This window comes from Rhopalosiphum padi, chromosome 4, assembly GCF_020882245.1.
Source record: "Rhopalosiphum padi isolate XX-2018 chromosome 4, ASM2088224v1, whole genome shotgun sequence".
NCBI lineage: Eukaryota > Metazoa > Arthropoda > Insecta > Hemiptera > Aphididae > Rhopalosiphum > Rhopalosiphum padi.
Genome location: NC_083600.1, coordinates 49,846,814 through 49,874,246, shown reverse-complemented (window position 1 = coordinate 49,874,246; position 27,433 = coordinate 49,846,814). Strand labels below are relative to the sequence as shown.

At 24.1% G+C, this 27,433-nt stretch overlaps 2 protein-coding genes across 2 annotated transcripts; one reads left to right on the top strand and one right to left on the bottom strand.

Annotated features, from left to right (window-relative positions):
* Positions 1–3,038: 3,038 nt before the first annotated feature.
* On the top strand, positions 3,039–27,201 carry LOC132929890 (nuclear migration protein nudC). The gene is given in 8 exon segments (XM_060995522.1): positions 3,039–3,383; positions 4,072–4,152; positions 4,234–4,281; positions 4,283–4,426; positions 8,271–8,444; positions 20,956–21,150; positions 26,746–26,948; positions 27,004–27,201. Coding segments are annotated over 8 exon segments (975 nt in total). The 5' UTR covers positions 3,039–3,305; the 3' UTR covers positions 27,056–27,201.
* On the bottom strand, positions 8,701–14,795 carry LOC132929892 (uncharacterized). The gene is made up of 4 exons (XM_060995523.1): positions 14,590–14,795; positions 10,788–10,898; positions 9,454–9,721; positions 8,701–8,928 (listed from the first exon to the last, which is right to left on the bottom strand). The coding sequence occupies exons 1-4, from the start codon at positions 14,638–14,640 to the stop codon at positions 8,894–8,896; spliced, it is 465 nt and encodes a 154-aa protein (XP_060851506.1). The 5' UTR covers positions 14,641–14,795; the 3' UTR covers positions 8,701–8,893.
* Positions 27,202–27,433: the final 232 nt, after the last annotated feature.

Below are 27,433 nucleotides of genomic sequence, written 5' to 3'. Positions count from 1 at the left end.
AGATCTGGTTAACTATTAATAATTTTTAAAAAAAAATTGAGCTTATATTTTATGCATAACGTGGTCAGCGGCGCTAAATTAGTTCGCGACTTTAATTTATAATATTCTGTAAGTTATGCCAGATATAATGATAGATATAATCTACAAAACATATTATAAGTACCTATAATAAATATAAGGCATAGCTGATACATAATAATATACCTATTTTCAATATTTTCATTATCCTGCAATTACCTAAAACATTTTGCAGCAGACAAAAATCACAGTAGATATAAGCATAGATTAAATATACTAGTATATTTAATCTATGATATAAGTAACTAAAGACTACTTAATAGATCTATGGACCATGGTCGTAACGACTAACGTCTAACAATATATTATTATATTGTATTATATATACTTCTATCGATATACACTCGATAAATTTTATAGATACCGACGTATCGTAAATAATATGTTGGACGTTGGTGCCTTGATGATGGAGGAAGGGTTGATATTTCTCCATCACTATTTTTCATTGCATAAAACACAAAAATATTTAACCAAACATAATATACCAATACCAATATATAAATATATAATTTAGGTTCATAAATTTATCTCTGGAAAGTTTTGAATATGTTACTGGAATCAACGAACCAACGTATGGACTATGGCTTCGTTAGCGACTGTGAATATGCATTGCAACTGATTCCGCTTTTCTATAATTGATGCTATTAATAAGGGGGCCGGGGGGATTGCATTACTATAGAGTATAGAGTACCATTGACCAACTAAACTCTGGACTATGAATTCTTCAATCAGTATTCAGTACTAACAAGTAACACTATTGTCCGGCTGTTTTTAATTTTACTCATGAAGGCTATAATAAAATGTCATATAATATATAAAAATAATCAGGGGTAAATAGTAGGATTGGTATACCTACTATTTTTGTTACAGATTTTATAGGACAAAGATCCACATATTAAGCTGAAATGGTTATTACTTATTAGCTGTTATTGTATGAATCAAACAGCGACGATCGAACATGTCTATAAATGTCGAATGATCTTATTTTACTGATTAACTAGCTGAAATAATGAAGATAGATAATTGAAAATGTTCTGCATTAAACGATTATTTTCAGAAATTAAATTCAACTGTTTAAAATAAAAAAAAATTGTATACCTAATAGTATGCATAAATGCCATAAATAAACAAAATTAAAGATAAAAATATAAATTAATATACTTATGTAGAGATAGAGTTCAACCGATTAATCTCGATTACAAAATACATAATAATACATAAAAATAAAATAAAATCGTTTTGTATTTCTCGCTTACTATTTACAAATTACTACTATAGCACACATTTTAACCGAATACTACGTACGCTGGTTCTAACTGTACCTATATAACAACGACCTACCAGTCAAGCACGTATTCATGATCAAATTTCGAGGGGGGGGAGTTAACATATTTATAATACATGAATTAAAAATACGTTACAAACTTTATAGTTAGTTTGTTTCTAGGTACTTTAAGAATTTCTGAGGGGTTTGAACAATTGGATATTGAATCGACGATGATCGAACAAATGAAAACGGGTTTTAAATGTTTTAATACAATTAGGTAGGTACCTACTAAGCAGTAAGCGGAGAATATCTGATTAACTGTTAATTTTTTTGTTAATATGTTTGTATTTTAAATTTTATATTTAATTAATTTTAATTTTAAGGATCGACATTTTCAAATCTGGTTTGGATTCTCAGTCTCCAAAATCGAGAACATTAATAACATTTTCGCTGGAGTTCCCCAGTTTCTCCCTTTCTGTTTAATATTTATATTTTATACTATTATACTTCAGACCAGCCTATTTTCGTATGTTTAATCTGAATATCACTGTTATACAGGTCTTAATATTTTATAAATAATAAAACTCAGTGTCTCGTTAGGATAAAGTACCTAATATAATAAAAATGTAATAGTAGGTACCTACTATATTATTATATTATACTCAACAGTATAAGTGTAATTGTAATTCCATCTGTTTCAACGAAATATAAAGGCACCTATACTTAGAAGAGAATATTGTGATAGGTATGTTTGGATACAATATTATTAGCTTTTAGTTTTAATTTTATGTATTAAATAATAAAATTAAGTATTGTCCATACGAATGTATTTCTTATACATACGAATTTGGATAAATTAATCTAATATCTAATATCTTACAATATACCTACATAAACGAGGCTATTAACCTAATATTAAATGAAACATAAAAATTTAAAAAAAATTTAATAATTACATATTTTGGCGATCAGTGATAATCGATAGTGTGATTTGTTATTTATTCCAAGCCGAGCGAATATAATATTTTTCTTTTATGATACCGATTTCAACCGTTTTTCTTTTCATCATAACATTCATAACTATAGACATATGAATCATATTATGTCTGTGATCACAAATTCACCACCCACCGTGCAGCAAAGAATTACGTCTGGTTAGTGTTTACCGTACATATTATTTAATATATTATATTACAGCAGCAGAATGGCTTATATTCGCGACTTTAGACACTTTAGTGGGCTGCGGCCCTGTGGACACGTTTCTAGACTCCAGAGGCCCGACTCATTTGTAGACTCGACAACATATTGTCTTATTGTTACTAGACAATAGTTAATACTAATATTTTTTTTTTTTTTCAATTTGTCTCTATTTTGAAATATTACGATCTATACACAGTTTGCACAATGAGTATTATATTTATATTATTAACCTCGGTTAGGTAGCGCAGACGCGCAAGATTATGATTGTTAATTGTTACAGTTTTCGTGTGTATGCTGAGGTTTAAAGTTTGAAGTGTTTGAATGTTTCCGATGTCAATGTAATTTCTACCACTAAACAAAATAGATCGATAGTCAATTACAACGAATATCGAAAAGTACGATAGTCGATTACAACGATAATCGCGTGGGAACCATTTTAAATCGCGGTGGTTATATTATTTTGTTTCCCACCACTACCTTATATTGTGTATTTGTACATTATATTCTGTGGTGCTACTACTGCGAATGCCTCGTGAGTAAGTTAGCGTGATGTTAAGTGATAACGATAAGTGATCACCCATTTACCAATTTTGTTTTGTAACTGTACGGCGCACGTTGCTATATAGTTTTACTACGTTAATTAATAGTTTTGCTGTCCAGCGTTCCTCATTGTTAACCGCGGAATTATAATTTTTAGTCGTTGACTTATAAATTTATATAATATAATTTCAAAGTGATTTAGTTGGATCCATATTGCATCATGTCATATGGGAATGAAGAAAAGTTTGATTCAATGCTTCTGGCATTGGCTCAGCAGCACGAGAAAGGAGTAGAACAAGTAATTAAAAATAAAATAATAAATTTAATAATTTGGTAACTTTTCTTTTTAATTGGGTTGCTTTTGTTGCTGTGAAAAAAAATCAATTTATTTACAATAGCAAATAAAGTTATTAAATTTGATAATATTATATTTTAAAAAGTACCAAGTCAAATGTTTTTGTTAATTTAACTTGGATAATTGTACTATATAGTATTTCTTTTCATATGAATTTGTGACGATGAAACTTCTTTACTTAAATTTATATTTTTGTTTCATTACTCGGGTATAATATTCTATTATTGATTTTTCTATTGTTAATTCAATACTGTTGTTGCTATAGTAACATATTTTAAATAGTTAAATTGATAATTAAAAAAACATTTCCAAATTATATCCATAATTTATATTTATATTTATTATTTATACAATTTATCAAACAATATATTATTCATATTGATGAAAAAATAAATAGGTATTTACTAGGTGAGGGTAGTAGTAGATTAATATTTTGTGAGGTAGGGGGGTTCCACTTAATTAACCAACACTTTAGAAACACTTAAAACTTAAAAAATACTTGTCCAAATTACAATTTTTATGCATCGATATAATCCAAGAGTTAGGTTTCTAAAATGTTTTATTTAAAATTGTTCATTATATTATTCTATTAATAAATCTTTATGTAAATTATTTTTTTATTTTGTTTTAGCTTTTGGATACATTTTTCAGTTTTCTAGGTCGGAAAACTGATTTCTTTATTGGAAGTCCAGATGAAAACGCTTCCGAACAAGTACCTACATATATTTCTAAAAAAAGCATTAAATTTAAAATTAAAATAACTATCAAAATGTATACTATGTTGATGTTTTAGATGTTAATGTCAGTATTTAATAGACATCGTGATATTGCTTTAAAAGAAAAAACGCGCACTGGACGAAAAACGAAAATTGGAAGCATTAAAAAGATTACAAAAATCACAAAAGGAGAAAGAATTAGAGACTAAGCCAAAATTAAAAGAATTAACTGATGAAGAAGCTGAACAACTCCAAAAAGAGTTAGATTTGGTAAGAAACTTAAAAAAAAATACATGCAAATATCATATTATGCATATCTATACTCTATTTCAAACAAGTCTGGAAAAATGTACAACGATAATGTGTCTGGTTTCGCGCTGGTATGTCATGTAATCTGCCGGTGGTCTAACCGCCAACCCATCATAAGTGCTAATAACTGTAGCCAATGACAGCAGACCTGCCTGTGCGATTTTTTCCTGGCATTTGGAATAGACTATATATTACATTTTATTTTATATTTTTCTAAAACTTCAGATACTATTTCATTTATTTTTTATACCTAATAATAACCAGAATTTTTATGGTTTTAATAATATGCATATTGTATATCATTCATATTTTATATTCTTCCAAACAGCAGAAATCTATTCTTCTTACTTCTTAGCAGGGGCGCCCGCAGAAAATCAGCTCAGTGTGTGCAAATTGAAATGCATATTATATATTTTACATATATTTACATTATTATATAAACATAACTCAAAATTTAATGAAAAAAATTATGAAAATTATGAATCAAATAGTAATGATAAACGTCTGACATTTAGTCCAAAATGATTCATAACATCAGTTTTGTGATTTTCAAAAAATAATGTATCGTCAAATCTATTTTTGTGAATGTGAATTAGTGCTAAACTGCTTAACCTCATATTGGACATTGTAGATCTTACCCATGTCTTGATACAACGCAAAGCACTAAAATAGATAATAATTATAATCAATATTAAATAATTAATATAAAATATGATTTATAATAATATGTTAGGTCTTAGGTACCTAAAGGTTCTTTCAACTGAACAGGAAATTGCTGGTAATGTAAATGGCTATTTGTAAAGCTGTATTTACAGCAGGATAGTATTTAGATTCTTCTAGTAAATCAATTATTTGTGTAATTGGATCACATGGTTTTTTTAGCCATATTCATACCAAGTTATTGCTTCTTCTTCAAAATTATCAAGAAGAGGTCCATATAAGTTATTGATAGATTTAACTACTTCACTGAACTCTTCAATATTCATTTTTTATATTTAAAATTAGGTTTTGTGACCCTACTGTCTCGTATGATTCTCTTTGTGGCAAAGGAACATCTGACTCAGGTAATGGTTTAATTTTTTTTGAAAAAAACTCAATATTAAGTCTTCTTTTCTTTTATTACCTACTCATAATGATAATAATTTTTGTAGCTGAATGACGAACTAATAACTATAACAACTATATTATAGTATTATTAATACCTCTTTAACTCGGTAATTTAAACTTAAAAACCTACTTTATTGTCAAATTGTCATAAGTCAACATTCAAGATGAATCGCAATAACTAGTAATGAACAATGAGTAATGAACTAGACGCTACGCTAGCTACGAATACGTATCGACGCATCATAATGCACGGGGAGGAGTAGGACTGAGGAGAGTGTTACTTGTTATCGAGTATTCTCGATTATCGAGCGTGGTAATTCCCGTATATTTTGTTCAGACATCTAAATATAAATAGATAGTCTAGATAGTAGATATAATAATTATTATACCATACACAGTGACACAGTGTATAAGAATATACTAAATATCGTCATAAGACATAAGGACATAATATTATTCTGTGAAAGTTTACCTTACATGATTTTTGGTTTTTAGAAAAAAAAATCAGAAAAAAAATTGAATATATTATAATATAATATAATAATTTTTTTGTTTATTAAAAAATCTCAGTGGGTGCAATGGCACCCATTGGCCCCTCTCTGCGGGCGCCCCTGCTTCTTAGTAATATTATCCAAAACATTCACAAAAACTGTTTATGGAAACTATTTTACTTATGCTGATTATCTAAGCCAATGCTTAGCCATAGATAATGTTCTTACTTTTAACTTTGATGATACTTCAATTTATTGTATTATTAAAGTTAAGAACACAATTGATGTGACTAATGCAAAATCAACAATAGACCACACACACACATGCATATATTACCAATTTGTGACCAATAATTTGTATTTTTAACCAAGAAGCTTGTAATTTTTATTTATTGTACCAATTACATTTATTGTACAAGTAATTTAAAAATTTGTTTATATGTATTAAATTTTTTATATGACTTATAATGTTTACTCAAGATTCATCATCCCACTTTTATTTTTTTTCAATTCATTTAATTTGTGTTAAAATATGCAGCAATGTTTTCATTTTAAAATAAAAACTGAGAGTAAATTAAGTGTCAACATTTAGAAAGAAAAGATAAACTTCAGATTTATAATTTTATCACTAATTTTATTGGTGTGATGGTCAAAAAGTTGGTATATTTTTGCTGAAAAAATAAATTAAATAATCTTTATTGAATTTCTCTTAGATAATACTATAAGTTATTTTATTCTATTATTATTAAAAAAAAAAATTAATATATTAATTATTAAATTCGAAAATGTTTCAGGAAGTGATATATTTATGATTTGGTAGCTATTATCTGTTTAAATGTAGTTATTGTAATTTAATCAATTTGTGGTTTTAAATAGTTTTATATTTATTTATTCATGTTTTATTTGTTGCAATTGGTTGTTTGAAATTGTAGTTTATATGTTATAGTAAAAGTATCTGAAATCATAATTTTTCTGGTTCCCATTTGAAAAATCACTTATATGAAGTATGTAAAACTTGATGTAAGAAACACCTATACAATTTATATTACTTAAGTTAAAAAAAAAAATTACAAAATGATAGTTGGTGTATGATATATGATATGAATCGATGTCAATACTAATTAAATAATCTTGATATAGTTATTGGCCTAGTTGTTCTAGGGCCCTAACAGTTTATTTTTTTTTCATTTAGTCAGTCGAGGAAAGTGTATTGATCCTAAAGCATCGATTTTGCAAAAAATATTGTAAAAGTGTTTAATAAACATTAAAATTACTTCTAATTAATATAAAATATTATCTGTCAACAACAAAATAAATTATTTAATTGTGTCTATTCAATTCATTCAAAGTTTCATATAATCGCTGTACTTTAATCAAAGTTACAACATCCTTAAAATTATTTAATAAATTGATTTTAATTATATTCTATGTTATGATAAGCAAGTAAATTTTAAAACATAATCATAAATTTAAATGTTTTCTTAAGTTGTCCCTGTTTACTATCGTTAAATTGTTCTTATTAAACTTTAATGGATTTTTTAATTTCTTTTGAATACAATGTGACATGGATGTAATATTGAATATAGTGGAATAATGTATTCATTTATTTATTTTTGTTACTGTTTTGTGAATATAGTCAAATTGGTATTAAAGAAGTGGGTATTTAAATTTTAAATAAAAGTATATAATTTATGTTCTTAAATTTAAAAATGTATCTATATAGTAATACGATAAACGATGTCCTACTTTAGTTATATATTTAGTGCTATTGTAACTGGCTTAGACATCCAAATCTTATAGTTGAAAAATAATATAAAAATAGTTTTGAAACAAAATAATGTATTCAATAAAAGCTACAATTTTTATCAATAAAGATATAATTTTTTATTCCTGTTTAATATATAAAATATGATTCAGTCATTCATAAAATGTAGGTTTTGATAATAAGTATGATGTTGTTGTAGACTTATTGTGTTGCACAAAATATAATTGATATAAAATGTATTTAAAAAAGTATTTTTCGATCAATATTTCTATTAATTGTATAAGTCTATAATTTTAATTTTAAGGTAGTCTGTCAAAATAATTATGTACACTTGATTTTTATCATTTCTTGATAAATTATAATCATTTTGTACTAACCTTGTACCAATTTTGTAACATTTAATGTATCTTGTTAATATTATTTTTTTAATTGTATGTTTCAGAAAAAAAATTTAAAAGCTGATAATTCAAAAAATTCTGTTGAAACAAATGAATTATCACAACCAATTGAAGAAGATGAAGATGATCCAAAAGAAAAAGGAAAATTGAAACCTAATGCAGGCAATGGTTGTGATTTGCCTAATTACAGATGGACTCAAACATTATCTGATATCGAAGTAAGTTTATTTTTTATTTTATTTTTTTAGTTGACTTGTTTAGTAGATAAATTCTTTTTTTCTTCTAAAATATTACATTAGAGGTTGTCATATTTCCCTAACTATTTATAGCTTAATCATAGTTATATTTTGAAAGTGTATATAAAATATCCATATTAATTATTTCATGCATATTTAATTTATTTATGATATAAGATGGTTTATACAGGAGATCATTTGTGTATTATATTATGATTATAAAAAACCAATTTTAAGATTTAATTCATATCAATTTATTTAATTCAATAATTTAAATAAAATCTTAAAGTAGATATATAATTAAACATACATTTATACTTCTTGTCTTCTTATATACTACACGATTTATAAATTATAATATTCCATTTTATTATATTAGTCCATATTTCTTTGGGATCTTTGTAATATTGATAAAGTGAATGACTTAGTTTTTAAGCAAAGTTGCTTGTAGAGTTTATTGCACGTCCTAAAAAAAAAAAAAAAAAATAATATATTATTCATTATTATCTTAATAGTAATATATAAATACAAAATGTTATTATCGATAATATAGCTGCAATATTATAGCTAATAGCAAATAATAATTATTTTAGGTATATAAATATTATTTTTAATAGTTGGATTTTATAATATGATGAGTTAAAACATTTATTAAAACAAATATAAATATAGTCTTCATGGTGGTATAAAATTAATCAAGAATAAAAAAATAAACAAACAAAAAGTATTTTTTTCTAAGATACTGTTAGAAGAAATAGTTGTTTTTTTATATATTTATACTAGAAGGGATAAATAATATACATAATATGTGGCTTATAATAACTGAATTCATGGTTAGTTTTTTTGAATTTGTGTTAGAAATGTATTAAATTTTTCTTTATTGATTAGCGTAAATATCATTAAAATATATATTAAATTATATTTCATAAAGCAAATACTTTTAATGCTCTGTATATTTTTAGCATAATATTTGTAATTCATTATAACTTACTGTGAACATAGTATATGCAGTATACAATTGTTAGGAAGAAAACTATTGTCATAGAAATGACCAATACAGTAAGCTGATGTCGTTCACAACAACATGTGGTAGGCTTTCTAGACTTATGACGATTATGTCCTATGCCATTAACAATTGTAAAATGATTCGATGATGCTACTGATAAAGTATCTGAATCATTGTTTCGATCAATGTATTTGTTATGAGCATCTAAGTTTTCAGCACATAGTAATAGCATTGAAGTTGTAGATGATTTACTCTATAATTAAAAATAAATTAGAATTATAAACATATATCAAATATCTAATTAAAAATAAAATATGTTTTATTTTTTTGATGACAAAATTCAGGAAAATCTATAGTTAAACAAAAATACATTTTGAATAATGTAAGTATAGGAAAAAATATTTTTAGTATGCTTTAAGAGTAAAGTATTTATATTTATCTAGTTAAAAAATTTAGTGCTTAAATTATTTATATTTTTTGTTTCAATAAATATAATATATATTATTATTTATTACAACATTGATAATTGAGATATAATGTTAACATTTATTAAAATTACCTATGTATTAGTAACCAAAATGTAAAACAAAAAAAAAATATTTATAAAACGATGAAAATAGTATATACATATTTTTATATTTTTATTATGTCAAAAATAAAGTTTATTTCAAATAATTTATTGACATTTTTTTAGTTTAGTTAGATAATATAATTAAATCAACTCTTTCGTTAATCATTTTTAAAACTTTGGAAGTGTTATAAAATTATTATTTTTAATATCAAAATAAATAGTTAAATGAAATAATTTTTCATATTTGTAAAATAATTCTAAATAATAAATCTTGTTTAAAATATGAAGCTACTTTTCTTTTTTGATTTGCTACGTTTTTATAAAATTTCAATAATCAAAATGAGAATAGATTCAAATGCTTAACCATATTTTGATATATAAAATATAATTTTCCAAAGGTTATAACTTATAATGAATGATGTGATGTAACATTATAAGGTAATTATTTTTTTAAATCAAGTATTTCCAAACTTAATGCATTCAAAGTGGAATTAATAATAGTTTTTATGATCATTAAATATTTATATTTAAAATAGTAAAAAAATTTTAAAAAAATAAGTTGATTTTTGTTGACGAATTTCAATAATTATAAAAATGTTATAAAATTATTATTATATTTTTTTTATTGAGTTTTGAACTATTTCGACAGCATTGGCCATTATAGTTTTTAGTTAAATTTAAGCACGAGTTATTAAATAAAACGTATACGATTTTCTGTAGATAATTCAGTCATGTATGGTTAGTTTACCTTTATGCTTAGTTGATTAGGCGATGTGGATGAGTCTGGTTGCGATTTGTCACTGGAATTATCTTGTCTTGATGACGAAAACGATGGTCTTGGTATAGACCATCTATACACCTACATGGTATAATAGAGCACTAATTAATATACTATGTTATTTTATTGTATATAAAAATATAGTAACTACTGCCTATGTACAAACTACAGATATAATTTTATGATTATTGAAGATCAAGGTTATTGATGGGCGTCGTCTAAAACAATACACCTCGTCGCGATACCTACCTATAGGGTATTTGTAATAAGTAATAAAGCTTAGATGCGGGTTATGTAATTTTTGAACCGGATTTTTTTCAGTCAAGTTTCAAGGTCCGGGTCATGTATTGCAATTTTCAGGACTATGTAATCTATTTTTTTAACGCCTTCGGGTATAGAGTTATCCGGTTTTAATGTTATTTTCTGATAACGTGCAAAAAAATATTTCTATTATTAAATTTTTTTGATACATAAATATAAATTGTACCTATACTAGTAACACGTAAGGAATTTCATTAATTACTTAGTTATATCTTTAGTCAACTAGTATTGTTTTTTAATTACGATAGTTCGTTTATAAATAAAATAAATACGTACAATATTGTCGTAATTTATGATTTTAGTATTTTTTCTTTTTAAACAGTGCTTAAATGAGCATTTTATTTTAACTTATTTTTTGGTTTAACTCATTAAATACTGTACTTAAGAGTAATTAAAGATTATCTTTTTTAAATATCGGATATTAGTAATTTTTCAAAAAACTATTAAAATTTCATATTATATTTTATAATATTACAAAATGAATAACTGCAGTTATATTTCATGAAATTTAATTATTACCTATTAATTAAAAAATTGCAAATTTACAAATTAAATTATTTATATTCTTTGGTTTTTTTTTTACCATAAATGCTTGATATATACTGATATATTTATTTATTAGAAATATTTTAGGATTGCATACCTATTATAAAAATATAATATATTGTAAAAGGTTTAATCTTCTGAAAAATTATAATTTTTAGGCATGGATACTCACTCAATTGACGATTGTCCACTAATTTGTAAAACAGTTAATAATACCTACTATTACTAATAACAAAAATATGTCTATAAATAGTTATGTTTACTTGTTATAAATAATTAATATGTTGTACAATGTAATGTTGAGTTGTGATTAACAGTTATCATACAGGTTTATGTTTACAATATATACCGACGATTCACTGGAGGCAATGTCATTAATGAGTTGTTTATATAACAATATTGTAGATAGATAACAACACTGTTATAGAATGAAAGGGGTTTATTTGACCATTGTCTTTGTGAAATGAGGATAATTCAAATAATGTTTCATTGCCAATGGTTGTCATTTATTTTTAACAAATGAACATATATAAGATTATTGTCTTGTTGATTCTATTAGATCATTTATGATTATATATTTAGTATAATATATAAATATAATATGTATAATACAAAAGATTTAATAAAATAAATTATTGAACAGAAAAATTTAGAAATCTCACATTTTATTTTATCTTTATGCATTTTAATTATCTATTTACATAGGTGTCTATCATATATTTTGTGTTCAATCTCTCTTAAAAGTACCATATTTTATTATTGAATTATAATTTTGAGACAATTATTAATAATGTAAATAATGTTATTAATAGGTCTACTTAAAAGATACATTAACTATTTTGTCGATGATCATATTTATTTCATTTTTTATAATAGTTTTTTCTTTGTTAATCATTAAAAAACTTATTTTGTTTACGATTTATGTAATACATCATCGAATTTTTTAGTATTTAGAAACTATTTAATAATATAGGTGTAGAATGAAGAGTACCTATATGATTAGATTTTATTCGGAAATTGTATATAAATGCTCTGAGGTTATTATATTACTTACGAAAATGTTGATGTGTGTTGTAAAAATATTTAGACAATATTTTAAGGGGATTAGGAGGAAAGACGAATTTGACAAGAAATCATTATCCTTATGTATACGGCCATGATTAAGATTACGTATATTATACTACACTGTTTTGTATAATAATACACTTAATAATATATTACATTTAAGTTTAATATTTATACCTGAATAAATACATTATTATTAGAATAGTGGGTGGGATATGATATATATTGTATGTATATAATAGTCATGAAAATGTGTGCATCTACGTAATTTATACGTCGTACCCTGGAGTCATGTCATGCAGTCTTGAAATATGCAAAATTGTCTACAGGTACACGCCACATGGTATATATGGTTATTTAGGCTCTAAGAACACGGATACAAATCCGGATACGAAGGCGGATCAATAGAGTTCAAGAGATCTGGTTTCGGGGCAAGGTCATTTATTTTTAAACTTTTATTATTTTTTGTAATAATATATTTACGCAATTTATTCACTAAAATCATGTCAATTTAGACATAAGTGCTCGGTCATTATTATTATTATTATTACAACTAGGTACTACACCACTGATCTTAATTGAAAATTGAATTTTTTGTAATTTTGTATTTCAATACAATATATGGATCATTTCTTGGTGAATGATTTCTTGTACATAATTTTATAAAAGTCGTGGTACATGTGGTATCAAGGTTTTCTCAGTCATGCGTAAATGAATATGTACGTAAGTTTTATTTTTAAAAATATATTAAAATTAAATTATTCTAAGACGTGTACTTAATGTAGTACTATTAGGTTTTTAAATTATAGCTTAAAGCAATTTTTCTATAGTATTTGTAAAATTCCAAAACCAATACTAGTCAGTTATTTGTTAATTAAATCAATTTTTTTTTTAAATAACAGTTATTTCAAGTGAATTGAGTATATTATGTGCAGCTTGTACATTATTGTAGTTTTAAAGAAAAAAATATTCAATTACACAGAATTTGATCTATAAGGATAATTTAAGTGTTCAACTGTTGATTTAATTATTTATAAATATTCTTCTATAATATAATTTTAATAATTAACTGTTGTATCTTGTATATATATATATGTAAAATGTACTTGTATATAAGCAAGTATAACATAAATTTATAGCTAGACATTAAAAATGTTAATAATATTATTATGTGCTTTGAGCTGAGTAAGTTTGGTACATTACTTTCAATATGTGTATATAATTTAATTTAAGAATTTAAATTAAAAAACTCCTTTGTCGACAATTATAGAAACAATGTAATATTATCACTTTATCACTGTTTAGGAGTACAAAATGAAATGAAATTATTTTTAAATTCAGTAATCGTTAAATAGTATTTTTTAAACAAATTATTTTAAAAGTTGAAATATGTCTAAAATATATTCTATATATCTATAAAATCAAAACAAGTGATATTACTTATTCCATATCGGAAATTTATGATTGAATTCTTAATTAGCTAATGGTATAATTAGCCGGTGTCTTTAATATTGTTATAGTTATTCTTTTATTAGAATATTAAAATCTCAAATATTGTACGAATGTAATTAATTATTAATACATGTAAAATAGTAAAGTAATTATTTTAAAATTTAAAATTTTTTTGTTTAGGTTTATTTTAATTATTCATAGTTTTTAAATTATAATTAAATTACGTTTTTAAGTATAATTTATCTTGTAGTAGATAAATTGAATTGTAAGTATAATTTTTTTACTAAAGAAAATCTTGTACAATTTTGTATCATTCATTAAGAGTGATAAATGTATATTGGTTTAATTTAACGAACAGTATGAAAATATTTAAAAGAAGTGTACTTACATCAATAATAGTGTTGTCGATATCAATTACGCTATCTAATTTTGGACTCATAGTTATTCGAAAAAGAAAACTTCCTGCCTCTTAGGGTGGCGGTCTTTTCTTTTTAAAATAAACTACGCTCGCGCATCACTAGATACTCGTGATGTTGATAATTTCTTGTGGCCGGCGAAACATCACATGCACCGCTTAATACAACGCACGAGTATTTTATATGACTGCCATAAAGATAATAACCAAGTCATCTTGGTAGAGTGGGAATATTAGTTGATCTCGTTATTGAACTTCAAATTCTCGAGCTCTCGGTGTTCTATACGACCGCAAATATTTGCTAGAAGTGTGTACCATTGTACCTTAAATATTGTGTTGAATTATATAAAATATAAATAGTAAATACATACATTTCAATTTCATGTTTTTTCCCTAATAAATCGCTTAAAATTATACAAAATGTGAATTTGCTTTTATTAAAAAGGTTTGGGCGTGGCGTCATTAGGTAGATCATCGTATACATTTTATTCAAAAAATAATTCTGGGGTAAGCAAACAGGTACATTAGTAACTATTTCTAGGGTATAATTAGTATATTATATTTTAATACTAATTATATTTATATGTATTAATTCGGTAAGTTCTATTAGTTTTTTCGACAAAAATCACATAAGTTCAATTGATGTACGTTCCATATAATGATGATGAATAAATTCTCATTATAAATAGTTTAAAATATTAATTTTAAATAGTAAATGTCGTATAGGAAATAATAATTTATGTCATTGTAAAACGCAAAAAAAATATGTCTATGATTATTATTTTTAACTATTGTAAAAACAATTTTAAAAGAACTTTGAACCTACCAAATGTCAAGCTTTTTGACCAAAAACCAATTATTTTATCAACATTAATCTAAAACAAACTAAAAAAGTAAACCATTTTAAATGTCTATAAATAGAAACATTACCTAACATTAGCAAAATCTTGGTATTGTGTAAATCTTATTTAAAATATTTATCTATGAAGTTGTTTAGAATTTTTTGCTAATTAAACAATGATTTTTTTATTCAAATTCTAATTTTTGAGTTAAAGACCATATATTTTCAAATTTTTAAATTTTCTAGTTAAGGAGTATCCTGTATTGATACGAGCTTTTGATTTGATAATGTAGTCTAAGTATACCTATTAAAAATTCTAAAAATTAGGTTTCTAATAACTAAATTATTGATGTGAAAAGAGGAGATGAACATGATTGGTAAATAAATATAAAATTTATTTCATTTTAATTAAATGTGTTTTTATATAGCCCATTCTAGTCTAGTATTACAGCATAAGTCGTTGCCCATCGTGCTACAGAACATTTAGCATCATAACTCATGTTATAAAAACGAATTTTATCGTGTATGTAATTTGAAATAATGTTTAAATCGTTTAAGGCAGTGTTTACTAACATTTAAATTAATCTTATTAAATTTGCGCTTCTGTATACCATATTAAATAATGTAGTCAATCATAAAAATTAGGATTTAAAATAAGTGATTCACTAAACCAGCGTATCCCAAACATTTAGGACCACTGAACCCTTGAGAAATAATTTAAAATAATCATTTTTAGTAATTTAAATAATCCAAATACCTTTAAAAAAAAAATAATTTTCTCAAGAATCACATACATCTGGCGGAACTCTTGAGATTATCTTATGGAACCTTAAGGTTCTGCGGAACACACTTAGGGAAACATTGCTCTAAACAGTAAATAATAATTATTATTATTAATTAAGAGTATTAATGTTGTAAAATAAATTATTTTTAAAAACGTTAATACTTTTTAAGATAATTGGTTTTAAGTGTTAAAAATTATTTTTTATATGTAAATAAAGGAAAAAAATATTTATTTATTAATGGATTAAAACTGGTTTGAACAATAAAATATAAAAAAAACATTTGAAGTGTCAAACTATTATTTGAAATCAAGATAAAATCTATTTTTTATTATTATTATTTTATATCTTTTAAAATATTACAGGATTCACTGGTAATTTTCATAGATTTGTATATTAGATTTAAAAAATTTTTTATTAACATAGTATTATTATGAGATGAACATGTTTGCGTATATATTTATTTATTTAATTTTAAATGAGTTTTTAGATGTTATTTAGGTAAATGATACTAATCGTGTTAAAGAAGAAATTTTATTTATTGTGTGATAATTTTATTAAAATTATGAATAGGTAGGTACTGATGACTATCTTATTAAAAATTTAAATCATCAATATATAATTTGGAAATATTGTTATCATTAATTTCGGTGATGGTTTAAAAATAAAAATTCAATTATTTTAATTTTTAATTAATAACCACGATTTAGTTTTATAGGTAATTATTTAAACACAATTAATTTCTATAATATTTTTTAAACAACTAATACTAAGTAATATCATTGATTATAAATACCTGTATTAATAATATTAATAGTATTTATAATCAATGGTAATATATATTATTTAAAATGTAATATATATATCACACTTTTTAAAATTTACCATACTACTTTCCTTCTTTAATGAATCAAATTTTGCATTATACCGATTTAATATGTAAAAATGTGATTCAAGACTAGAGATAATTTAAAATAATAAAGAATTTAATAAAAAAGACAGGTATAATTTATACCACTTGTATGTATTATAGGTACTATTTATATATTATATTGTATAGATAATAAATTTACTGTTTTATTAATAAAAAAAACTTATAAGTTAATAGTTTAATACGTTTTGTAAACCACACCCAACATGGCCGACTGCTTATGCTGAGGGTTTCGTTAAATTAAATTTTTTTTATATATTTTACAATTAGGTATTTGTTTTTGTTTGAGAATTATACAAATTTGGTAAAAGTGCCATATAGTGCCATGTAGCTTCTATATAATAGATAAATATTTTAATTAATAAAAGATATTTATATAATTCTCAATATTATAATTTACGAGAAAACTGTTAAAATTATTGACGTAGATTTTTTTGTTTCAAAAGATTTAGCTGTGAATTTTTCTTCATTGTAATATTTTAACCTATTTTCATGAAAATTATCAACAAAGGGCAAGACTTTTTATAAATTTATCACAATATCTAAGTTAATTAAGGGTATTGAATAAATATGTTTGTGTAATTCAAACTAAAGACTAAGTTTCTTTAAAATGCGCATGAAAAACTTCCAAAACTATTCAATGCATTCATGTAAACAATTCATATTTTCTATAAACGATTAGGAAAATCATTTTTTCTAAATTGTATTATTATATGTATATAAAGTATTGTAATTATATTTCGCCAAGTTTTTGCACGTCAAAAGAACGTGATCCAAAAGGGGAACGTGACATTTATGGATAGACGGGTTTTTGTTTGTTTAGGATCGTTTGTTTTTTGTAATTATCAAACTCTGGTCACGTTATTAATTTTAGCTGGTCGTTCATTTTCACCAATCGGGTTTTGTTTTTCAAAGGAACTCATAAAGTTTATCTTTTATTGATTTGGTTGCTGCAGATATTAAAAAAAAAAAACCATTTATTTATATTGTTTATATACACATTTTAAGTATTATAGACATTTTTGTCTTATAATTATAATATACATGTTACATAGTACGTATAATAACACAATTTATAGAAAGAGATACTCATCGGAACCGTCTTGGGTGTGATGATCACCTTGTAGATATATAGAGGGATATACATGTTATATCGTAGTTCTTATTTGGTTACACCTCTTTGTTGATAAACGAAATTGTTTTATAATACGACCAATCTTTAATAATTAATAATATTATTTTTGTACCGGTCTGTGGTCGGTATTATTATTACATAGATTATTGATTATTCGATTACTTGCCCCTCAATCTGCTATAATAATATCAAACTATATTTTATGCATAAAATGTCCTTGTAATAATGCTGTACCCGAAATAAATCATAGTTAACGTTAAGGTTTTAGTTATTAGTTAATTATCAATAGTGTGACAATTCATAATTAATAAATTACAAATAATGTCAAATACTTGAATGCTTAATTTATTTTATTTTAATATCCGACACGCGTTTCATAGATCGTGTTTATATTTTATTAATATAAAATGAATATTTACCCATTTACCTGTGTGATGTTAAAACTATATTATGAGTGAAAAGTTAAGTCGGGAATTTTAGGTACATTATGTTATAGGTATATTGTGTTGTTTGTCATTCATCGGTCTTACAGTTAATCGTCTATGGATTTTTCATGATCGTTATGGAAATCCCTAATCTTAACCAAGGTCGCGAGAAAACTGTCAAGACGTTTGTTGCTATCTTTCAAAAATACATTCTTTATTGGTCACGACTTTTTTTATTTTGGTAGTGACGTTGGGTTTAGAAAAACTTCATTTGGGAATGCCAGATCTCAACATTGTGATCTTCAATGGATGTACAATTAATATATGTTTAATAACTCATTATAAAAGATTATTTATTTAAAAAATTATGTAAATAATATTTTATGAATTGTGAATTATAATAATAATAATTCTATACAAAAGTTATTTTATTTTAAATTTTAATATAATTTTATTAAAAAAAAATATAATAGCTAATAGCATTATAAAATCAATGCTAATAGGCATTTTGTTTAAAATCGAATGATTTATCCATATTATTATTTATTTAACGTGCAGGTTATATATAATATAAAATATTTATAATGTACAGATTTCGTATCAAATACTATTTACAAATTATCTGATGTCGAACTAACTAGTTATTTTAAATATCTAAATAGGTATCTTACGTTTGATTGGTAACTGATTACTAACTGGATCTTAAAAATAATTGTTATGTTCGTGTTAATATTTGATTTATTTTTAGGTTATTATAAACATCTACTTTTTACAGTTATAATTATCAATTCATGTTTGTTTGATAATAATTACAAAATATCAAACTGTACTGATTTTTAGTGTTTCCTTGTATTTTTAAGTATTGCATTTATCATAATATTTATATTAATAATGTTTTATTATGTAAATTTCATAAAATATAATATTTAAATTTTTGTGAATTAATTTAAGTGCGCCTTAATTTAATAATTTATAATATACAATGTTACATATTATTTGATTATAAAATTATCTTACACGAAGATTCTTTGACTAGTTTAATAATTTAGAGTGAAAATAATTTATTTGGTAATTATTTTAAATGCACTTTCAAGCTACCTACATTGGTAAAATATAAATAGTTAGTCAATAGCTTGTAATTATAATTTTAATAGCTAATAATTAATTATAACTTGAAATAGTTATAGGTACTAGAATAAATATTGAAGACTGAATGTGGATAATATTATTGCTGAGCCTCTCCTAAATTACGCTAATGATTTAACAATTTGTATTAATTTCGCTTTTAAAAAGTTTTTTTTTGTGTTAAATTATAAGCACAATTATAAATTCATATGTTTATAGGTTAGTTAGATTAATTGTGGTCTATATTTTCAACTAGAAATGTATTCATCATAGTTATTGGATACATAATAATAATAAATACTTAAAAATTTACACTCACAAGAAAATAAAAAGCAGTTATAAGTACATAAAATTAATTTTGAGTTTAGTATAAATTATATCTTATTTTTTTTTTTATCAAGTTATGTCTTGTACAACTCTTATTTAGAAATTAATTAAATTTTACTTAATGCCCATCAGTACCTATCTTATAGTATTATATATTATGTTTTATTATTATTATTATTATTTTGTTTTACGGAAAAATGTCTAATTATTATATTATTTTATTTATTATTCACATTACTGAGTCTAAAGCTTCTTGATGAAAGGAAAATAGCATTTGTCTTTAGGTACTTCATATTTAAGCATTAAAATCTAATGCATTTAATTGAAAATGTTCGCGCGTCTTGAATATTGAATATTGACTCGCAAAAATAAAAAAAATAATAACATTTACTACGAAAAGCGTTGGATATTGTTGTACACAAAGGACAATGTTGTGATTTCTTAAGATTAGGTGCTTACTATTTTAAGTTTAATATTGTTTTGTCCAACGCATTCGTGTAAGAATTAAACTTTAAATTAAATTCTAATATTTTTTCTTATCAAATCTCTATAGTCATTAGTCATTACTGATTAATGATCATGTATATATATCATGTGTTGCGTAACGATGACGAAGATACATTTGTAATATAGGCACCTATATAATAAATATAACATTATGTTCTATATATTAACCTTGAAATGTTCTACTAGAGTCATATCATCTATATTATACATTATATTATTAATAATTAGAGACACAGTCACTTTAATGTCATTTTTTTTTCTCACAGCTTAAAATTCCATCTAAAGCTGCATTCAAGTTGAGACCACGTGATGTTATTGTGAATTTAAAAAAAAAACACATTTTCGTTGGTATTAAGGGACAACCCCCAATATTGGACGACGAACTACAGCATGAAATTAAACTCGAAGAAACCACGTGGCTACTTGAAGACGGAAAAACATTCCTTATTAACATTGAAAAGGTAAAAAAAAATTATAATATTATTAAAATGTTTATTGAATTATTAAAGTGCTTCCTATAACGGACTTAATTTTCTATCCGAAAATTGGAAATTGTCTATTTCTAATTCATTACTGTGGTATGTGTTATTCCCATTTTGTCACTCCACCCCCTCTAACACTAAAGAAAATTATGGATTATTTTTACATTTAACTCCCCTTCCCCCAAGTACTAACTAGATCTAATTTGGAACCAAAAACCACACTCAAAGTTAAAGACTGAAGCACTTTTTCTAATAAAAAATTATTCTCATTATATACAAAGAAAAACGCTATTAAAAACCCAATACATTCATCCGTTCAGATTCTAAAATTGAATTTAAATTAATTATACTTTTTTGTGTAATCATCAATTTGAATGTAGGTTTATTACTAATAGTTTATTTTACAAAAATGAAAATATATCCAGTATAGTATAATTATTATCAAATAGTAGCATACAGGAAAATGTTAGATTTGAACCTCTATTATTTAAAAATATTTAAGTTCACATATTATTTTGTATGAGTAATTAATATTATTATAAGTCAATTTTTATACTATTTAAATGTGTAAATATTTTAACCTGTGTGTTTTGTTTAATATCTTGATAATATATTAACAATAAAATATCATTGAAATTATACCTGTATATTTTAAGTAGACCAGTAGACGTATACTGTATTTCAAATAAGTTAGGAAAAACTCGCGCATGTATCGTTACTCGTTTTCTTTGCCAGCCGCGTGACTTCATCAGCGTGAACTTCGACGTGTTTTTGTCCACATTCTTTCCAAACTTATTTGGAATAGAGTATAGAAGAGTATTCCGATATTGGGAGTTAAATAGTTATGATTTTTATTGAAATAGAGTTTATTGTAATTGACGTTTTAATTTTAACTTACGTCTCAAATTACATTTTGATCACCTGTATGTAAGTAGGTATGCGCTTACATATTTTCTTAATCTTGTTTTTATTTAATGAAATATATTATATAGCTTTTACTGAGTTCATCTCATAATAACTCTTTGATTGGGATAATTTATTATTGATTTCAAATTAAATATTAAAACGCACCATTATCTGGCAATGATTTTAAAGCAAAACGAATACCTAAAACTTAGTTTACTTTGCCTAACGGTTTTATTTTTCATATAAATTTCTAAGTTATAGGTTTGACGGAATAATTATTACCATCTTATTTGTGGTGCTGATTATCTATTTGAATTTAACTAGAACTAATATTAAGTTTATATATATTATCCTAGCACACATGTCCTCGTGCACACTTCGTTGTCCGTGGATTTATTCCATCTTCTCTCTTCAATTCTCTTAAATTTAAACTATACAGATATTTAGTCCATTTTAGCGCAAATACAACAAGTATAAATTCAAGTTTCGCATGTGTACATTTTTAAAAGTAATTTTACTACCTAATTAATTTAACTAATTTTATATATATATTATGTTAATTATTTACATATTTTATACTAATTATAGTAATATGATCTGTAACCAACGGCAATTATTTAAATAAACAATAAATATTCTATTATATAAGTCGAAATCAAATTCATGATTACTATATTACTCTATAGGGGCAGAAAAGCTACAAATAACTTATAAGTTTTATGGATTCTATTGATATAACTTTTATTAAAACGGTCTAGTAGTTTTTGAATCTATTAATTTCAGATATACTAACCTCCATTTATACATATTATGTATATAGATTATATCCATTGAATTAATTTTTTTAATTTTAATTTTTTTTTTTTTGGTCTAGCGAGCACAATTATTTATTAATACTTAAAAGCTGTGTTTTGATATATTTTTTAAATAGTTAAATTTACTTATTCAAGAAGTCTTATCAAGCTTATAGCTAGTGTTTTATAATTATTATGTGATAAATAAATTCAGTGGCCTAAAGGGACTTTTCATAAACTTTCTTTAAATGAGATGATGCATTATAATATTATTAATAAAAATGGTTAATAAAAAACTTAACTTTTAAATTATACGATTATGGTAGTAGAGATAGGAATACATTTTTGAAACGATAAAAAATTTTTGTTCTTCAGAATACATGTAGGTTTTTAATTAAGCTGAGATTATAGAACTTGGAAGTTGACACAGAATTTTGTAAACTATAATCCACCAGCAGGTTTTAAGCAAATAATATATATTATATAACTATATAGGTACAATGCCCACACTATACACTTATAATTGGATAATCCAATATCTTATTTTTATAGTAGAAACGTCCAATTTTAGTTCCGAAGACTTTACATTTGAATAGGAGGTTTATCATATTATATATTTAAATAGAGAATTTCTATTCTAAGTAGCTTGGAACCCTCATTCCATAATCTTTATATTATAGGTTAACCCTCAAAATGTTTAGCTAAAACATTTTATTCATTTCTGTAAAATATAAATATAAATTTCGTTTGTAGTTTATAAAATTATATTATATATAGTAATCAAATTAGTATGAATTAAAAATGCATTTATTACTATATTGCTTGGTTAATTTGATAAAGAATAGGTAAAGAACAAATAAAAAATACATAAAACTACTATATGTAACCACATTTTTAAAATTATTCGAATAAACATTATTATTATTAAATGTTAATTTCTTAGATCTTATATATTGCGTTATCATTGATTATTTAGATTTTAGATACCATTTAACTTGATATTGTGAATTAAGATTTTTGGGAAATTTTTGTGAATTATAATTTATAGGACACAAAGGAACCTTGTGAAAAGTATCAATAATCTTTTATACAAATTGTATTATCGAAAAGTGTCAAGAGTACAGTATTTTCAATACCTATCTAATAATTTCGTATTATATTAAAAACAATATCCAAGTTAGCATTTTCTAAATATAATTTATTATTTATTTATAACTAGGTATGTACAACATTAATGTACATAATAATACATCGTACCTATTCGATGTTTAATCGTTATTTTGTATTTAAATACCAATATTGTAATAAAATTCACGTTTATAAATGCATTGGTTTTTGTGGATTATGCTTTATAAGTTTAGTGTTTATAGTTTTAATATTATTATATTATAATATTTAATATGTCTAATGATTTTATTAGTATATTTAAAATGTGTAAATTAAATTATTAATTTATATTTAAATTAATTTAAAATTAATGTTACTTAATTAGTGCTACTTAATATAGTCATAATGATTTAAAAATATTAGTATAATATTTTTTAATGAATATTAATGACATGATATTGCAATAATAACCAGTTTTGATTTTTAAAAATATCCATTACATTTTAACAAAGAATTTATTAGTTTTATAATGTGATGGTTTTGTTAGAATTATTTCTTTTTTTCTTTTATTTAGTTTTATTTGTTTTACATTTTGCTTAATAGGAGGATAAGTATAAAGCATACATTTATCTACAGACTTAAAATTGATTAATATATGATATATATTATTAACCATTTATCTACCCCCTAATTAAGAGAGATTATTTTTTGATTTTTTGAATAGTTTCCTTAAGTAGGAATAACTACTGAACAAATATTGTGACATTTGCGGTATACTAGGTTTTAACGAACTTGATTTAGGTTAAATCTTACCAAGGTAGTTGTATAATACTAAAATTTAAAATTTATGCCAATTATTTATTTCAGTATTTAACTATGTGAAATAATTTTCAAAAAATATTCTCTATGTTGTGTTAACATAAATATTGTGCAAATGCACAATATCAATTTACCTACCTATGCTTCCTCAGTTCTTATAAGAACTTGTTTCTTTTTTATTAAATTTAATATGTCACATGGTTTTGTTATGTGGGCGTACAGATTACTGAAAAAATTTCATGTTCGTTTAGTGTAAAGTTATCTATATTGTATAATTACGATATGTACCTAATGTGTAAAAAATGAAATTTTGTTTCGTGAATTTCTTATTGTACTTCATTGGTTACGCATTCGGGATTTAAAATATCAGTTTCTTAAAATGTAAGTGTTGCTTTATGAAAATATGTAGGTATAATCTATTCATTCAATTGGATAAACTCGAGAAATTTGTTAAGAAATCATGTGAATAAATAAATTAATAATAATTAATTACACAATAATAATAGTAGGTAATATTTTATTGAAATGAAATCCCATTCAAGTATGTAGCATTGTATGTACCTCGTATCTAAACATACATTTATTATGCCGAAGTAGATTTATATTATTATAATAAAAATTTATAAAATAAAATATTAATAACAACAGATCAAATATAATACTCATGTGTTTTCTTTTGTAGTTGGTATTATAATAAGACTTGCGAATTCACGCAGTTTAATTGATGTAGTTTATTTTATTACAACTATTAGAGAGTAAAACAGTCATTTAAATGTTGTACACGTATCTCACGTAGTCATTTCAAAATTTAAACGATTTACGAAGTCATTAATAATATTTATCACACTCGATTTTGTTTTGGAATCAAAAAGAGTATACTACATAAACTATTGGCACTGGATCTTCGTCTTGAAGAGTTCTCTTTAATACAATCTAGTGGACACAGGTGTATTCTAATTTTTATTTTTATTATATATTTGAACTATATCATTCGAAAAACGATTTGAGCGTAGTTTAGCTCACTAAATATTATTTTTAAATCGTAATTGCACATAACAAAATTATGATTATATATACTGATCATATTATGAATAGTAATGATGTAATTCATGTATACTATATAAATTATAAGTAACCTTGTACTAAAACATCAACTCAAACCTACAAATTGCATTATATTTATTTATAAATTATCAAGTTATCAAGTTATCAATATAATATTATGTGTTATAGATTTTGTTAGAATATGATACTAATCTTATATTTTTTTTATAATTTAATTTTAATTGTACCAATAAAAATATGAACAATGACATTTTAAAATTCGTAAAATTGAATGTGTTGCGATAATTTAAGCTTCAATGGTTATAAAAAAATATGTTTTGTGTTCTGGGCTAATTTTAGAGTGTTGATATGAGAACGTGTTTTTCTTATTTTTCTCAGCTATTAACTATATTAGTGAAGTAAAAATGTTTAGGTTTTCAATAAAGTGGGTAATTTATAGTAATAGATTGGATCAGATTGATACTTTAGACCAATTTGAAGTTTTTACATATATTCTTTTTTACTAAACGTAATAACATTTTTAAATTATTTAGATTGGTTTTAAGCTATTACCAATTAATTGTAGTCTATGTACAACTGATAGTAATATAAATAAAACAATTATATGATATTAATAATATGAATATATGATAAAATATACTAAGTAATATTGATTGACAGAAGGACTTTGCTTAGGATCGTTTGTTGTAGCCAATGAAGCCAATGATGTCAATGATATATCCTAAAATCGTTGAATTCAAATTTAACACATCCATTGCAGTAACCTACCCAATGAGAAGATTTCACTCAGCTCCCATTGTACAGCAGAGTGTTAATCTAATCTATACTTGTCCTCTTTTTTAGGGTTGAAATTACAAGTATTTAATTTCCGTGTATTTTATAGGTGAATAAAATGGAATGGTGGTCCAAACTGGTGGTTTCAGATACCGATATATCTACCAAAAAGATCAACCCAGAACCATCTAAACTTTCCGACCTAGAGGGCGAAACCAGGTCCATGGTGGAGAAAATGATGTACGATCAACAACAAAAGAATATGGGATTACCTACGTCGGACGAGCAGAAAAAACAGAACGTTCTCCAAAAGTAAGTTTATTTTATGTTTTTACTTTCGTTGTTTTAACTGTTAATATTTTTACAGGTTTATGGAACAACATCCTGAGATGGACTTTTCCAAGTGTAAATTCAATTAAACCCGCTCAAAACCAAGAAAATAAAATATATATATAAAGAACAGCATTAAATGAGAATTGAAATAATAAAAATAATGTTATCACTTACATTTTCTTTAGATGAATTCAAAAGTTTTTGGATTAAAATAAAAGTATTGTAAATTTAATTGTGTTTTTGTGTTTTTCAACTGAATTCTTCAATTTTGTGCTACCTGATTGCTGCATTATATTAAATCATTCGACGTTATCTGTCAGCCACCCGGATCAGCAAAAAGCGTTTTGGTATTATACTATGCATTAGTATTATTGGTAATATAATTTCAAATTAATCTTAAATTAATTGATTACGTGTATCATATTTTCTTTCGTAGCTAAATATTTTTCATTTCATCATTTGAG